General features: G+C 44.5%; 1 protein-coding gene across 2 annotated transcripts in view; it reads right to left on the bottom strand.

Annotated features, from left to right (window-relative positions):
* Positions 1 to 5118: 5118 nt before the first annotated feature.
* COMTD1 (catechol-O-methyltransferase domain containing 1) overlaps positions 5119 to 18371 on the bottom strand; it is a 52769-nt gene continuing 39516 nt past the window's right edge. For both annotated transcript variants that reach the window (XM_033942291.1, XM_033942292.1), the window contains one exon: positions 5119 to 8935. In XM_033942291.1, coding sequence (XP_033798182.1) covers positions 8783 to 8935 — 153 coding nt within the window. In that variant the 3' untranslated portion in view covers positions 5119 to 8782. The remainder of the gene's footprint in view (positions 8936 to 18371) is intronic.

Here is an 18371-nt window from a genome sequence, read left to right as displayed (position 1 = left end):
CACGGTATTGCGGTATGTAAACTGTTATTATTATTATTTAGAACAGTCAGTAGATGCCTGCAGCGTCATAGAGAGGACAATCAGCTCAGTTGTGATGTGTGTATACTGTATGTACTTGTATTGCAAGACATTGCTTGTATATGAAGTTAAAATTTTATAAAATGTTTTGCTTGTCTTGCAAACACTTGTAAACCAAGTTACTTGCAATCCAAGGTTTTACTCTATGTACTTTTTATACCATCTGCTAGCTAATTTTAAACCCAGAGAGCCTAGTATTGGGGCAAGTTAGGCTAGAAATAAATCAGAGCTGGCCTAAGTGCATCTGACAGCCTAAGCCAGGGGTTCTCAACCCAGTCACTTTGGTTTTTAGGATATCCACAATGAAATAAATTTGCATGCACAGCCAACATTGTATGTAAATCATTTCATGCATCGTCATTGTGAATATCCTGAAAACTCGAGTGGCTGGGATTGCATTGAAAACCCCTGCCCTGCAGTCATACATATCTTCCTTCCCTTCCCACAGTCCAGCTGAAATAGGTCTCTGCTTATAGCTGGATCAAGGTTCCCTGCATTCGTCCAGGGATAAGGCTAGTGGCTGAGCAGCAGCCTCCTCCTAAAACCACACATACTGAATACATGACATTTCTTAAACGAAATGAGCCAGAGAGAAACACCCTCTATTTTCCTCTTTACCATAATACAGAGAAGGAAAAACTGAAACAACCAGAGTGAAACGGATGTGAATAGTGTAGTATCTCTGACATTTTAGATCCACCCATGAGACAGTTCTTGAAAAGCTGACATGTGTTATATCTTCTGTAACTAGCAGAGGGTGGTTTCATACTGATCTTGCCCAAAAAGCTTGTTTTCTAGTATCTAGCATCTGCTCCTCCCTCTCCACTTTTCTTCAGAATCTGCTCCCCTCTCTCCTCATTTCCTTCCAGTAACTGCTCCCCTCTCTCCACTTCCCTTCAGCATCTGCTCACCTCTCCTCACTTCCTTCCAGTAACTGCTACCCTCTCTCCACTTCCCTTCAGAATCTGCTCCCCTCTCTCCTCGCTTCCTTCCAGTAACTGCTCCCCTCACCTCTCCACTTCCAGACAATGTCTGCTCCCCTCTCCCTACTCATATCCATGTAGCGGCTGCTCCCCACTCTCTCCACATTTCCCTTCAGCATCGTTCATCTCTCCCCTCCCTCTCTTTCCACTTCCCTTCAGCATCTGCTCCCTCTCTCCTCCCTTCTATGCGGCGTCTGCTCCCCTCTCCCCACTTCCATGCAGCGTCTGCTCCCTCTTCTTTCCTCCCCATTTCCCTTCAGCATCTGTTCCTCTCTCCCCTCCCCTTCAGTGCCACTTGACCTCTTCCCCTCATTGGGTCATCTCCCTCCCTTCCTATCACCTTCGCGGGTGCTTTTTAGAATTGAGATGTTCTCTCTCCAAGCAGCCCAGATATCATAGCCTTTTCACAGGTCATTCATGATTGCCCTGAAATGTCTCCTCTGATGCAACTTCCTGTTTCCACCTGGGTGGCTTGTGTCAGAGACTTTTCAGGACAGCCACATGTGACCTGTGAAAAGACTATGGCATCCGGGCTGCTCGGAGAGAGAAAACTAAAAAGTGCAAGTGAAGGTGAGGGGAAGAGAAGGGAGGGAGATGGCCCAATGAGGGGAAGAGATGCTCTGACTACAGCGATCGGGAGGGAGCTGCTGGACTGCACGATTGCAAGGAAGGCTGCTGACCAGGAGGAAAGGGAAAGAAGGCAATGCACGGCAGATACTTTACTGTGGAGACAAAGCCATTCACTGCTCCACGGAGTAGTGAATGGCCTTGTCCCTGTATCCGCAGCTACCAATCTTTTTTTCAACCCGTTCCTGTGGATTACCTGCAGCTAGCTGTGGGTAACAGTCACCGTATCATTCTCTACTCCACACTAAGGAAGGGAGAACAGGATACAGGAAAAGATATCTGGCTGGTAGTAAAATATCATCTTTATTTTCCTTTAGAAAATTGGCCTTTTCAGTTCATTTAAAACCTTAGTAGGTCAGAATACTTTGGGCTCCTTTTACTAAGCTGCGCTAACGGTTTTAACACACGCTTAGTGTGCACTGCATTGCTGAACATACTAGACACTAACGCCACCATTGAGCTGGTGTTAGTTTTTATGCGTAGTGCGGGGGCAGTGCATGCTAATCTGCAGTGCACGCTAAAAACGCTAGCGCATCTTAGTAAAAGGAGCCCTTTGTCACTGAGAATTTTTCAACATGCTCTGTGGTGCTATTGCTTAGCTTGTATAATTATATTTAAATTTCTGTGCCAAGGAAGGAACTTAGACATTATCAAATGTGCATCTATCATGTTTTACTTTATGCTTTCTTCCTCCTCAATTAGTTATGTCGTACACATGATCCATTTACTTTTTCTGTCTTATTTTTCATGTCTCTTATTTATTTTATTTTTGTTTATTAAAAATCTTTATATACCGTTCAGTTTGCCAAGTAGGATCAAAGCGGTTAACAATATAATCCAATCAAAGTAGTGAAAAGAACTTCATTTAAAAATAGTAAAGGCAAAGCAAAAAAATAAAACTAAATATCATACATCTATCATACAAAATATTTAATATATTCTTCAATAAAAAAAAAAGATGAAATGAAATAATGCAGGTTGAAGTACTGAATTCATGTCCTATCAATGCACAAAGGCCAGTTGACAATAATGGGTCTTTAAATGCCTTTTAGGAATGATTCTTCCTTTCTCAATTCTATGGGTAAACTATTCCATAAAATTGGAACCAGACATAAAAATGTACAATTTCTAGTTGAGGCAAGATGATCCCTTAATATATGAGGTATAGCTACTCTATTATCATTCAGTGATGTTACTAATCACCTATACTGTTCTCCCAGGGGAGTTCAGAATGGTTCAGATGAATTTATTCCGGTATTCAAGCATTTTTACCTGTTTGTCCCGGCAGGCTCACAATCTAATGTACCTGGGGTAAGGGGGGGGATTAAGTGACTTGTCCAGGGTTACAAGGAGCAGTGTGGGTTTGAACCCACAACAGAGACAAAACATCCCACTTCAGAGTGTCCAATATAAAGATGGAGGATCTCAAAAACCGCTTGATTAAACCCCTCAGTCTGTAGTATCAAGACTTTATGGGTTAAAATGTTAATCGTTGACCCATATTACCACCTCCTCCTTGATGTATTACTTAACACTTGCTGTTGTTCACTAGTTATATGAATCATTCTCAATAAAACATCACAACAGTAAGTATTTTCACTTTAATGTGCAAGGAGGAGGTGGTAATATGGGTCAACGATTAACATTTTAACCCATAAAGTCTTGATACTACACACTGAGGGGTTTAATCAAGTGGTTTTTGAGACCCTTCATCCTCCATCCTTCTATTGTAGATGGTTCCAGTTTACCTCACTTCACCATCTTCTGTATCCTGCTAATGATTCACTGTTTTGAACCCACAACCTCAGAGTGCTGAGGCTTTAGATTTGACCACTGTGCTACACATTCCTTTATTTGCAACTGTCTTTCATCCTTCCTCCACCAGTCAATCTTGTTGCTACTTCTCTGCTACTAAATTTTAGTGTCAGACAATGCTATAAGCTGAGCAGAGATCGATGACCACAACACCTTACTTTTCGCTGGACTTAAAGGCCGCTTCCAGGTACAATATAATCTTCTACAGCCAGATTCTGACCATTTGGGCTACTCTGACCCTGGATTTTAGCTCTTCTTCAAAAAATAGGGAATAATCTGTCTCTCAAAGGGAGAAAACTTGAAATTTGGAACTATTATCCTTTTTGTCCAATCTTGGTTGAAGAGACACTATGAGGGGGTGCTGAAAAGTTCTCAGCCCAACTAAGAAGAGAATGACATGGATATGGTTCAATCAATGATCTGTAACAATGTCAATACATAGAATTTCGCTTCTGCAAATTAGCACTCAGTGAAATAACACTCTGTTCAGCTACAGTGGCAAAATAACATTTAGAATTTAGGAAGTTAGTTGGCAGGGCTGAGAACTTTTCAACACCCCCTCATCCTTTGGGCCAGCCTTTGGACTTTAGAACCTCTGTAAGTTTCTAAGTTTTTCTTGACACTAGCTGAACAGTAGTGTAATGCGGTGTATCCATTGATTAAGCCTAGTTCAACCTGCCTTATTTCTTCTTTCTCCATCGACTCCTGGCTTTCCCCTTTCTCTCTGTAAACGAGACTAATTCCTATGCATTTGTATTTTATTGTAAACTGCATAGCTATTTTATGATATGAGTATGTGGTATATTGAGATTGATTTATAATCAATCAATCTTCTACTATGAGTTAATTCAAGCATCATTTCTTAAACATAACCTGTATTGCTGCAGATAAGTAAATTAGGCCCTTAAATTCTAAATCCTCCTTGGTAGGGGAATGCATACTGAATTTGAATTGAATTCACCTTGAGTTCAGGTTTGGAGAGATGAGTAATCAAATCCAAATATAATAAAAATAATAATAATAATTGCAGACTATAAAGTACAGATGCTAATGCGAGAACTGAGGTAAAGGTAAGGGGTAAAGGGGATTTGATATACTGCTTTCTGTGGTACAACCAAATTTGTTTACTTTTCTTTTAAATTAAATGCAGGTATTTTTATATGAAGTATAAAGCTTTCGTGTTTTCTTCTGCAGTTTGCAGCTATACATTTTGCTGGCCTAATAGATAATAAGCTTTTTTGTATAATTTGCATTTATTATATTACATTTTATTAATGGCACAAAGCAAAGCTTTTTTTTTTTTTTATTTCCATTTAAACAGCTTTCATGGAATAAATATACTTCTGTTAAGTAAAAATTTTAAAGCCAATTCAATCTCGTTAAAATTGTAAACATGAAATTTTTCAAGTAAAGAACCATCCAAAACTGAATGCTAAACTCTACTCAGGATCCTATGAGTTTCTGCTTTGTACTATTGTCTTGTAACTGTAAGTTTCAAGATTTGTAATGTCTCCTTTACCCTGTGTGTGTTCAACTATAATTTAGTAAAATTAGTAAGTAATTATACTCTAAGCATTTAAAGGGAACACATTATTGCTTTCATATATTTTATCATGAGTTATTGTAGTTAACTTTGCAATCTTGTATGATGTAATATTAAATTCCACTACCAATGTTTAACATATTTTTTGCAGACATGTTACACATTTTAGTTAGCTTACATCATCATTCTGAAAATTCTTTAATACATTTAAGGACAAAAATTGAAGTTGGATGCAGGTTACAAGTAACATCAGGCAATACTTTAACATTTCGAACATTTCTGTAACAATGGTGGTGGTAGCTTGGGGGACAGAACAGTGATAGAAATAAAAACGTATGGATACACAGAGGATCTGTATATGGCAACAGCATGCAATACAAAGAAAACTTAAATGACCTTAACACTTTAAATTTATATGTACTCTCTCTCCCAAGTCACCAACATGTATTTAGTTTCATATATATTTAACAATTCTCCAAAACTTCATCCGGACCTCAGCGACACCACTCACCGCTCGATTACTCTCATAGCTGTCAAGCTTCACGTGTCATATCGTCGCTGGTCCTTCTACAAATGAGTATTAAATTTCCACCCTTTTTATATTTTTTTTAAAAGATTTTTCTAGGTTTTCACATTTCCATTTTCCCATCAATTAGAAAAGTAAATGGTTTTTACTTATCTGTTTAACTACACAATCTGGGAAGGCTGGATCCAACATGTTTAGCTATACAGCTTTTTCAAGGATCCTCCCTCCCCCCTGATCTTGGCTGGCCTTCACCAAACTCTATTTCAGATTGCTTACGATCCAATAATTCAAGTAAAATATGAGCTAGTTTACTTGAATTATTGGATCGTAAGCAATCTGAATTAGAGCAGGGGGGAGGAGGGTTTGTTTTTATGTAGGCTCTGGTGTTCATGAAAGCAGTGTACTGAAGAGTCACAGTACACTTTCAAGCCATGATATTATTATGTAGATTAACTAAAAAAATAAAATAAAAAAGAGAATTGACACTCTGGAAGAGTTATCATTCTATCCAGAGAAGAGAATCATCCTGTCTGGCTGTGATGACTGGACGTAAAGATAAAAACCATGCCAAGAAGGTCCCATATCTGTTCCTAAAGATTTCTTGCAGACCCAAAAGGTCATTTGACAGTCATTATATCAAATAAAGATTACTATGACTGCGATTGTAAGTCTGTAATATGTTGTATTATCAACTCACCAACTTTTGCATCTTGCTGGAATAAATTTGATTATTTACATGACTGTTGTCCTGATTCTCAAGGGCCTCTAAGCACTGATTTCTTTCATGTTAATATAGCATCCCACTGAGGCTATGATGAGTTTATCTGGGTTTCATTAGCATCTAGAAATAGATCACATTTGTCAGGAGGAATGGAGAGCAAGATCACACACCTTTTGTGGTGCATGCCAGGGTGCACTTAACCATTATCTAAAAGAGTGAGTTCAGATATTTCAGATTATTGTTGAGCTTGATTTTCCTTATTTAAGCTCCAGAATATTCCTGTTTCTTCGACCAAAAAATCTTTGATGTTCCTATTCTGCTACAGACCTTTGACCCTATACGTATATACGTTACTGCAGTTTGATTTTACATACTGTAAATTTAAAATACCTGTATAATTACTGTTCTTTTTTGTATCAGGAACTGCAGCTGCTTTTTTGTATCAAGATTAGGTTCTTACTTGTACCTTATCTTTTCTAGTAGATATGTGTGTCATTCTGGACTGTAGGATATTCTCCCCATGCTCAAGAACTATGCAGAAGGAATCCACTCCAGGTTTTAAACTCCTTCTCCAGAAGGTTCTGCTGCTCCCCTCAGTTTGTACCACAGCAGGCAATAGCCCTATATAGAAACACATAAGAAGGAGGGGTATGGGGAGACTCCCCAAAAACATTTCTCTTCTGCTCTGAAAGAAGTATAACAAACATGTTAAAAATTGTAATTGAAGAATCCAAACATCAAAATAACTATACTAAACAAACATATAGATTATTCTACATACCCTTAAGGTTTGATTGACATCATAATCTCAGTTTTGACTCAAACTTTCTTTATCCACATGTTCATTCACACCTTCAAAGAAATCAAGCAAATTGGTGATCCCTCGACTGAACCCATGCGGACTCCATCTCATTAAATCGTGTTTATGTGTTCCACAATTTTATTTTTTATAATTTTTTCTACCATTTTGCCCAGCACTGAATTTGTGAGAGCCAGTTAGGATGCCTCTCTGTACCGAGCAGCAGTGCCAAATCGCGCTCCTGCTTGTGCTGCTCAGCAGCCAAAGGAATTCGCGGCAGCCGGTTAGTAGCAGGGCAGGAATTTGGAAAGTTCGCTCCTGCCTGCTGCACCTCCACTGGGGATCGGCAAGATGAAGTATGAGACTAGGGCAGGGAGGGGGCAGGGGGCAGAGCCTGGGAGGGAGGGAAGGCGGGGCAGAGTCTGACGGGGGAAGGAAGGAAGGGTGCTGGTTGCAGAGTCTGACAGGGGAGGGAGGGAAGGAAGGAAGGAAGGGGGCTGGTGCAATGCCTGACAGGGGAGAGAGGGAAGGGTCCTGGGTGCAGTGCCTAGCAGGAACGTAGCTGGGTGAAGTGCCTGACCCGGGGGGGGGAAGGGGGCTGGTTGCAGAGCCTGACAGGACAGTACACTTGAATATTAAGTCACCCGCCTTATATTCGAGTCAACCATTTTTCCTCCTTTTTTGGGGGAAAAAGGGGGTTTCAACTTATATTCAGATCGACTTATATTCGAGTATATACGACACTGGTCTGATGATATGTCAGAAATATCTACGGGATCTGGGCCAGCTTCTGTAATTGGGACAGATGTGCCCTGGGGGCTCATGCCCCCCTTTGCTCCTATAATTGGGCAGATGTGCCCCTGGCTCGCTACCAGACTTCCTATGATGGTCTCGGCTATCCTAATAAACTTTCCACATCAAATTCAGGAGAAAAGGCTTTACTAGGCAGTTATGAGTCCCCTTTAGGTAACTCCATTTTATGTCTCTTGGGATCTGTGGGTTCCATGCTCCTATTCCTAGGAAAGATGCTGTTCCGGGGCTCTGGAAGAGATTTTCTCCTGGTACACAGGCCCCCCGATGTCTCCTCAGGATCTCAATTAGACCAAAATTTGACTGATATCAACTCCCATGGAATCACGCATGTGAAGGGAGGAGGCAAAATTGTAGCCGGCACCCTGACGAGCCTCCCTGAGCCACCTGCATGAACCTAAGAGCCTGTGCTCAAGCCTCTGTGATTCAGTAGGCAAGCTAAGGGGGCAAGTTAAGGGATATGGACTCCAAGCTCAACTAAGTTTTCTGCAGGATTAACCTACTGGCTGCAGATCCAAGTCTGCTTCTTCTCCACGCAGGCAAAGCTTATTCTTGCATTGGGGAGCTCTGGCAACAAATTCCGCAAAAACAATAAAATAATAAAGAAATATACAGAGCAGATCAGAAAGATACCTTCCAGCTCATGTGCAGAAGGAAAAACTGAAGGTGGCAGCAGAGCCCTCTGGAGAAAGAGAAGGAGTTGAAAACACAGAGTGGATTCCTTCTGCATGGCTCATGAGCATGGGGAGAATACCCTACTGACCAGAATGACACACCTATTGCACTAGAATTTTACTTTAAAATAGTAGCAAAACCTTCCTTCCCTCACATGAGCAGTCTAATCTGAAATGTCCATTTATTTTACATTTTTGAATTGAACTCATAATTTAAATGCAAGAGTGACCCCATCTGCCATAGTGATCATACTTATATTCACTCTAACATCTCGCAGGATCTTCTCATTCAGATGCTGGATCGTTTGACATTCTATGTCATTTTTGCCTGGCTTCAGAACTTTTCTTTTCCAGAAAACCTGTGGCAGAATGAACCAGGAAATAGCTTATATTTCATACTTGATCAACATTTTCTGACTGTAACAGTGCCTGAGAATAGTTAATTTCAACGACAGAGAAAGGCATGAGCTAATTCTAAGTTTCTATTTGTAGAGCTAGCCCAATGACTCTGTGGATCTGTGCAATATAATGTAAGAGTTGAGGTGGCACTCTAGGGGGCGCTATGGTATGTTAATGGAATGGATAATGAATAAGATGTGTTTGTGGAGTATTTTGTGGAGTTTTTCTACAAAAATGCCTGCTTTTCATATGGTTCTGGGCAGTGGCGTACCTAGCATATGTTACACCCAGGGCCCATCATTTTTTGGCACCCCTCCCCATCTGTACGAAAAACATGATTTTTAGTAACAAGCCACATGTCACACATGAGTACCTAGGAAAAGGCAGCATCTTACATATGCAGTGAGCAGCACATCAATACACCCATTGTAAAACTAAACAAGCCACACTAGTACAGATCAATCCTATACCGTCAATCCTAACAGAAAACCATGTCTTTCAAACACACAGAACACAGAAAACACCTTCGCCTAGTATAAAATGTCATCATAAACTAACCCCTCCCCCTTTTACAAAACTGAAGTGTGGATTTTAGCCACGGTAGTAACAGCTCTGACGCTCATGGAATTCTGAGCATCAGAGCTGCTACCACCACAGCTGGCGCTAAAAAACGCTCCACAGTTTTGTAAAAGGGGGGATAAAATAGAAATACATAGACAAAGGTTAAATTGAACCAGCAAGAAGCTGGACTCTGCATACAATGCAACACCACAGAAACAGTGACACATGTCTTCTAAAGCAATAAATAAATAGAAAATTTTTGTTCTACCTTTGTCTTCTCTGGTTTCTGCTTTCCTCATCTTGTTACTCTCTTCCTTCCATCCACTGTCTGCCATCTCTCTGCCCCTATATGGCATCTTCTCTCCTTTGCCCCTTCCAGAAACTGTTTGCCTCCCCCTTCCATCTCTCCTTTCACCCCCATTGGTCTGGCATCTCTCTCCTCTCCTTCCCTCTCCCACACCTCTCTTCTGCAATCCCTTTCTTCCCTCATTTTCCTTTTCAATTTATTTTCTGCATCCATCTAGATTACGTTTTTACTACCCTCTCATCAATTTCCTTTTTTACTGTCTACCTACAGCTCGCCACCTATTTCCCTCAACCCTTCCAGTATTTAACTCTATCCTCTTTCCTCAATCCAGCATGAGCCCTTTTTTCTTTCTCCTCCCCACTTTCTTCCAGCGTCTGCTCCCCCTCTCCCTCCACTTCCATTCAGTCTGCCACCCTCTCCCCCAAACTTTCATTCAGTGTCTGTCCCTCCTCTCCCCCACTTCCATTCAGTGTTTGTCCCTCCTCTCCTCCACACTTCTATTCAGCGTCTGTCCCTCCTATACCCCACATTTCCATTCAGCGTCTGTCCCTCCTATCCCCCACACTTCCATTCAGTGTCTGTCCCCCTCTCTCTCTGCCCTTCCATCTACTGTTCACCCTCTGTCTCGCCCCTTCCATTCTCTGCCCTTTCCATCCAGTGTCCTTGCCCACTCTCTCTTCCATATGGTATCTTCTCTCTTTCTATGCTCCTTCCATAAACTGTCTCCTTTGTACATGATTCATTTCAGCCTCACCCCTCTCCATTTTTCTGTCTCCCTATGCTCTGGAATCTCTCTCTTCTCCTTTCCTTCCTTCCCACTCCACCCCATGGTCTGGCATTTCTATCTCCTTCCCTCCCCCATGCCCTGGCATCTCTTTCTCTCCATGCTCTGGCACCTCTTCTCCCTCTGGTCTGGCATTTGTTTCCTGTCTCTCCCCATGCCCTGGCATATTTCTCCTCTCCTTCCAACTCCCCCTCCCCTTCCATTATCTGGCATCTCCTCTCCTTCCTTTCTATCCCTCCCTCCCTCCTTCCTTCCTTTCCCATGGTCTGGTATCTGTCTCCTTCACCCCCCATGCCCTGGCATCTCTCCCTCCCCCTCCATGGTCTGGTATCTCCTTTCCTTTCCTTCCCTCTCATGGACTTGGCATCTCTTGTTCCTCTCCCTTTTCCTTCTCCCTCCTGTGTCAGCATGCCCCCTATCTACCTACTACTCCAATATCCAGAACCTCCTTTTTCTTCTTGTTGCATCCACCCCGTGTCCAGCATCTCCCACCTGTCTTTCTACTCACATCATGTCTGTTTTCTTCCCTTCACCCTACAACCTCCATGTCCAGCATCTTCCTGTGTTCCTTTTTTTCTTCCTTATCTGATTTAGAAGCTTTCTTCCCTTTCCTGAGCCAGCCAACCCATCATCTTCCCACATCCCATTTCAGTACCTCCCCTCTTTTCCCCAACTTAATAGGCCTGAATGGTATAGAAGTCCCTCAGAGTGTTCCAGTGCTGCTGCAAGACTGTAGGCGATTCTTAGCTGCCATCAGCCCTGCCTTCGGCTCTGCCGGTAACCGACGATCGCTTCCCCTCCCGCGCTAAAGCCTGCCTCCTTCCTTCCCTACAGCGCCGAAATGGTCGGGGGGGGGGGGGGCCGCCAGGTCCGGAATCAGCTTCCCTATTCTCAGGGCTAGCATTATGGGATGGCAAGGGGGCCCCATGATCCAGGCAGCTCTCTTAGCTGCCATCAGCCCTGCCTTCGGTAAAAGTAAATAGAGACGCCGCAGGACTTTCCCACTTGCCTGCATCGCTCGAAGTTTTGCCGCTCTCGATCAAGCCCCCTCTGAAGTGACTTCCTGTTTTTGAGGGGCAGGATCGAGAGTGGCAGAACTTCGAGTGATTCAGGCAAGTGGGAAAGTTCCGCGGCGTCTCTCTTTGCTTTTACTGTCCAGTTTAGCTTTACCGGCGCAGCCAAAGGCAAGGCTGAGGGCAGCTAAGAGAGCTGCCAGCTAAGAGAGATGCCCCCTTGCCATCCCCTAATGCCGGCCCTGAGAATAGGGAGGGTGATTCCAGAACTGGGGCCCCCCCTAACCATTTCGGCGCTGTAGGGAGGGAAGGAGGGAGGCAGGCTTTAGCGCGGGAGGGGAAGCGATCGCCAATCCCTTGTCCCGTTGCACAGCTTCAGGATGCTTCGGAGTCCCGAAGCGGTGGGTCAGGAGAACGGGTTGGTCGGTCACCTTAAGTAAGAAGGGCAGCAGTAAGGAGGGAGCAGTGGCGTACCTAGGGGGGGGCGGGCCGCCCCGGGTACCAGCCCTGAGGGGGTGTTCCCGGCCTTGCCGCTCAGTCCCCCCCCACGCCCGAAGGACCGCTCGCCCCACTGACCTTCCAGCACACCTATGAAGCAGCCAGCAGCAGGATCGCGACGTCAGCAATCCCTCAGCTGCTTGGGCGCTGCTTCCTGCGCCGCGGTCCCGTCCCTCCTCTGACGTCAGAGGAGGGGGCGGGACCGCGGCGCAGGAAGCAGCGCCCAAGCAGCTGAGGGATTGCTGACGTCGCGATCCTGCTGCGGGCTGCTTCATAGGTGTGCTGGAAGGTCAGTGGGGCGAGCGGTCCTTCGGGCGTGGGGGGGGGCAGTAGCTTAAGGTAGCCCGGCGCAGGAAGCAGCTCCTAAGCAGCGCAAAGATAGCTGACGTCGCGATCCTGCTGCGGCTGCTTCATAGGTAGTGCGGGGAGGCCAGGGGGGCGAATGGTCCTTCGGGGTGGGTCGGGGCATCAGGCCTTCAGGGTGGGGCGGGCGGGCGGGCAGGCAGACTTTCAGGGGGAGGGGGGGTGACAGGCAGGCAGGCAGGCCTTCAAGGGGGGTGCAGGTCTTCGGGGGGGGTGCAGACCTTCAAGGGGGGACAGGCCTTCAGGGGGGGTGCATGCCTTCAGGGGGGGTGCCGACCTTCAAGGGGGTGCAGGCCTTCAAGTGGGGGGACAGGCCTTCGGGGGGGTGCAGGCCTTCGGGGGGGGTGCAGACCTTCAAGGGGGGGCAGGCCTTCAAGGGGGGGACAGGCAGGCAGGCCTTCAAGGGGGGGACAGGCCTACAAGGGGGTGGGACAGGCCTTCAAGGGTGTGCAGGCCTTTGGGGGGGTGCCATCCTTCAAGGGGGGGTGCAGGCCTTCAAGGGGGGGGGGACAGGCCTTCAAGGGGGGACAAGCAGGCAGGCCTTCAAGGGGGGGACAGGCCTACAAGGGGGGGGGACAGGCCTTCAAGGGGGTGCAGGCCTTTGGGGGGGTGCCAACCTTCAAGGGGGGGACAGGCCTTCAAGGGGGGGACAAGCAGGCAGGCCTTCAAGGGGGGGTCAGGCCTTCAAGGGGGGGACAGGCCTACAAGGGGGTGGGACAGGCAGACCTTTAAGGGGGGACAGGCCTACAAGGGGGTGGGACAGGCAGACCTTTAAGGGGGGATAGGCCTTCAAGGGGGGACAAGCAGGCAGGCCTTCAAGGGGGGGACAGGCCTACAAGGGGGTGGGACAGGCCTTCAAGGGGGTGCAGGCCTTTGGGGGGGTGCCATCCTTCAAGGGGGGGTGCAGGCCTTCAAGGGGGGGGGACAGGCCTTCAAGGGGGGACAAGCAGGCAGGCCTTCAAGGGGGGGACAGGCCTACAAGGGGGTGGGACAGGCCTTCAAGGGGGTGCAGGCCTTTGGGGGGGTGCCAACCTTCAAGGGGGGGACAGGCCTTCAAGGGGGGACAAGCAGGCAGGCCTTCAAGGGGGGGTCAGGCCTTCAAGGGGGGGACAGGCCTACAAGGGGGTGGGACAGGCAGACCTTTAAGGGGGGACAGGCCTACAAGGGGGTGGGACAGGCAGACCTTTAAGGGGGGATAGGCCTTCAAGGGGGGACAAGCAGGCAGGCCTTCAAGGGGGGGTCAGGCCTTCAAGGGGGGGGGACAGGCCTTCGGGGGTGCAGGCCTTCGGGGTGGGTGCAGGCCTTCGGGGTGGGTGCAGGCATTCGGGGTGGGTGCAGGCCTTCGGGATGGGTGCAGGCCTTCAGGGGGGGACAGACCTTCGGGTGGGGGGTACAATCCTTCGGGGGGGGTGCAGGCCTTCAGGGGGGGGGTTTAGGCGTTCAGAGGGGGACAGACCTTCGGGTGGGAGGTAAAGTCCTTCGGGGGGTGCAGGTCTTCAGGGGTGGGGTGTAGCCCTTCTGAGGGGGGACAGACCTTCGGGGGAGGGGGGTCCTGGTGTAAAAGTACACAGAGGGAGAGAGGGAAGGGGGGGTTCAAAGATACGTGCATATGCCAGACTTTGGGGGTTAGAAATAATGGGTCTAAAAACAGAGGAGTGGGAGAGAGATGGTGCATAATGGGATTTAGGGAGGGAAGGAACAGAAAGGGAGAGAACTTGGAAACAGGGGATGGTGTGGAGGGGGGATAGAGATACTGGATAGGAGGATAGTTGGGAACAGAAAGGGAGAGATGGTGGATCCTGGGGTGGTGGGGAGTTGAGAAAAGGTGAATCTGTGGATGGAGACAAAAAAAAGGAAAGATGCCAGATCTCCGGGGGAGGGAAGGGAAACGGAAGGGGAGAACAGAGATGGCAGACGGATGGTTAGCACGGAGAAAGGAGACCCTGGCAAGCAAGACAACAAGAGCCTGGGACCAACAAGATTTGAATATTGATCAGAGAACAAAAGGTAGAAAAAATAATTTTATTTTCTGTTTTGTGATTACAATATGTTAGATTTGAAAAGTGTACATGAGACAGCTTGAAATGGGAACTTTTCTATTTTTGTGAATGGCAAGGCTGAGTTCAGTTAAAATATATGCTTTATAAGAAAATATAATAATGTGTTTTATAAAGTTTATAAGCATTGCTGGCATACTCGGTGAGGTGTTCCTAGTGTTGGTGGTGGTGGTAGCATGTCAGTGTGTTGAGAGGAAGAGGTAGTCTGGGAAATTCTGCTGAGCAAACTCTGGGCCCATTTCCACCCCCAGTTAGTCCACTCCACTCAACTGGTTCACACACTGAGTGGGTCTTTGGGTGTTATTTCTGGGTAGTTGTTTTAGAATCTCTTCCAGTGGTTTGTCAGTATCTCCTTCTGGTCCAAGGAAGGAAACTTTGTCAACCTTAGCATTGACCTTCAGAATATGTTTGTAACAGCGCTGCTTGTGTGGCATTAGGCTATGTAGTGATCGAAAGAAAAAAACAGACCTTTGCACATTTTTGCACTATATGGTGGGTGTATGAGGAGATTCATTTCCTGCACAGTTAAGTCCATGTGAAGTTACCTTGTGCTGTATTTGACATCTAGCAAGGTCTCTGTTTGGAAGGAAAGATCTAAGCTTAAAAATGAAGTGGCCAGAAGTTATGTTAAAAGTAGATAGCGTAGCTGGTTTTAAGAAAGGTTTGGACAAATTCCTGGAGGAAAAGTCCATTGTCTGTTATTAAGACATGGGGGAAGCGTCTGCTTGCCCTGGATTGGTGCACTCAGCAGCAACAATTTTTTCTACTGAATAATAGTCTAGGTACAATGAAAGTAAATAGCAAAAATGTTTGAGTAGATAATTAAGGAAATCTTTTTCATATTGCTTGCTTATGGACTGGGAAAAAAGACTGTTCAAGCAAATGTCTCCAGAACTGCTTTAATGGAAAAATGTGATTTTTTTTTTTTAAGTACTTTGTGAAATTTATTGTTGTTGTGAAATTTATTGTTATACTTTGTTTAAACTTAAAAAGCGGTGTCATTAACAGTGAATCTAATCGAAAACAGGGTGAATCGAATCGAATGAAATATTTTTCTCTGAATCGGGCAGCACTATTGGCTACCATGAGAATGGGCTACTGGGCATGATGGACCATTGGTGTGACCCAGTTAGGCTATTCTTATGTTATGTTCTCATCTGTAGGGGCCTTTGTTTTCACTTCTTATTTTAATGTATTTTTTTCCTGGGAACTTATCAGTGTTTTTTTATAATGGGAACAAAAATGGAAGAGAATTAATGTGTGTGGAATGGGGGGGTAACTAATTTCTTCAGCTAAATAATTCAATCCACTTCAAACAGACATAGGAGAACTCACGCACCATTCACACACCCTCCAACCAAAAACGTCAAAAGAAAAAAACTGTTCGACAACCTCCTAGCCATTCGAGCTGCAACACTTGACCCCCAACTCTACAACCTATTGACCTCGACCACAAACTACAAAACCTTAAAAAAAGAAATAAAAACCCTTCTATTCAAAAAACACATAAAACCAAACTAACATAATCAGAACTGTCCCAAGCATCACCTGCAACTACTCCATATGTACTTCTGATGTCATGACAATTCCGACATAATTTATGTTATGTTATGTTTGGAATAATGGTTACATAAATGAGGTTCAATAAAAGAAAATTTTCACTGCCTGTTTCTTTTTTTTTTTTTTTTTTTGGTGCCGTTTCTATTCTGACCATTTATTCCATTTCATGGTTATTGCAAAAAAAAAAAAAATTTTACATGGGGGGGGGGGTGTCAAAAAATGATGGGCCCCGGGTGCCACATACCCTAGGTACGCCACTGGGAGGGAGGGAGCGCAATAGGGACCGGGCCGGCTTTGCACCCCCCTAAGGCTGCACCCGGGTTGGATCTCCCCCCCCCCCTTGGTACACCACTGGTTCTGGGTAACTCTAGTTAGATACAAGCATATGTGTTAGTTAAGGCCATGCCCAATAGAAACTTACAAAAAGTTGGTGAATAAAAATCTGAATATGGATGTAGCCAAGGCCAGAAAAACACACTACAGATTAATATTAAGGAAAAACATAATAATATTCTTGTTATGTACTTTGCTATTAAGCCAGACCATAAGGGAAACCAGGACACATTTCTAGAGGTATGAAACTGCCTCCATGTTTCTTTCTCTCTCTGTCTGTCTTTGTTTGTTTCCCGCTTTGAGCCTCGTGATTCTAATTGATAACAGATGTGCTTAGGCCAGTCAGGAAGAGCATATTAGACTCCATATTCCAAAATGGAGTATAACATGTATTAAGTACGAATGCAATATATCATGTTGGATGTGTGAATGGGGCCCCGAATAAATGATGTATGAATGATGTGTGAAGGTATACTAAACATGAGAGTGGGTTTTGAAAAACATATTTTATATATTTGAAACCTAAAGAAACTTAAAGGGAGCCTGGGAGGCAACATCTGGGGTTTCTGAGTCTGTATGTCAGTGAAACTTGAAACTGCCAGTTTTTCAGAGCAGGTGGGAACAGCCCCTCCCTTTTTTCTATGCTAACAGAGACATGAACTTTTCAGCACTTTTAAATGCAGGCTCTCTTGAAATAGATAAGCAGGTTTAGATTTAAAGTTTTCTTTGGCTATGTTATAAAATGTTTATGTATATTCAGAAATGAATGTAAACAAAAATATGATTTCTGAAACTTTTATTTCATGTTAAAAGGAATTTCCTTTGTCCAAAGCTAAGGACAGCTTCTGTTAATGGATTGGCTGACAAGTAATGATGTCATGCAGGACAAAAGGTACATATTGGGGAGTGACGAATTATCGGGTTGAGATCTTTGTCAGAAAGGCCAGTGTTTGGCAGCTGTAAAGATCTCCCAGTGACACAACCAATCTTTTGAGGATCATTATGGTAATTAATAAATGGAAATAACTATTTTAATAAAACTTGCGTCATGTGTCATTTTCCATATACTTTTTACACACCTAGAGCGAAGCTAGCAGCTTAATTGGCACCGAGTGCGCTTGTGTCCATTTACCCTGCTCAGAGTTCAGAGTTTGGTTTCTAATAAAAAAAACCTCTGCTCCATGAACCAATGAGGACTGGGAATCCATACACGCAATGCCAACAGCCTCAGAGAGTAGGGATTCCTTATACTCATATAGTAAGTTCAAATGGATTCTTGTGGCATGTAATTTATTTATTTGGTTTTACACTCAGAATGGGTTACAAATTTACATATACAACAAAGCATAATAAAACATAACATGACAAACATGTATGGTATGACATAGCATGATGATCACTGTATGACAAAACATAGGATGGCAGCTTACCATGGTAGACACAGTATTATACATGGTGAACATAGTATATAGATACATACATATATAAACATAGCATTACATTACATTACATTAGGGACTTCTATTCCGCCTATACCTTGCAGTTCAAGGCAGATTACAAAAGAGCTAACTGGACATTTCCAGTGAAGTTACAACAGTTTTGGGGTTTTTGGTTTTTTTTGGTTACAAGGGAGGAGAGGTACCTGGTTTAATTTCGGAAGAACTTTCAAATTGGATATTAAATTGACTGTATGTTACTGTGTGATATAACAAATAGATTACAGTTAGGGTACAAATAAGATTACGTTACATTTCAGGGATCTGAATACTTGGTGTTTTGGGGAGGAAGAGATTATTTAAGTGGAGGTTTTGGGGGAGAATTTATCTAGGAGGAGGGGGAAGGTTTGGGTTAAGATATCTGGATAAATGTTTTGAAAAGTAGGGTTTTGATTTCTTTTTGAAAAGTTTTGAAGTCGCCCAT

This window comes from Geotrypetes seraphini, chromosome 4, assembly GCF_902459505.1.
Source record: "Geotrypetes seraphini chromosome 4, aGeoSer1.1, whole genome shotgun sequence".
Taxonomy (NCBI): Eukaryota; Metazoa; Chordata; class Amphibia; order Gymnophiona; family Dermophiidae; genus Geotrypetes; species Geotrypetes seraphini.
The sequence above is the reverse complement of the archived record's forward strand: the minus strand, read 5'-3'. Positions and strand labels throughout refer to the sequence as shown.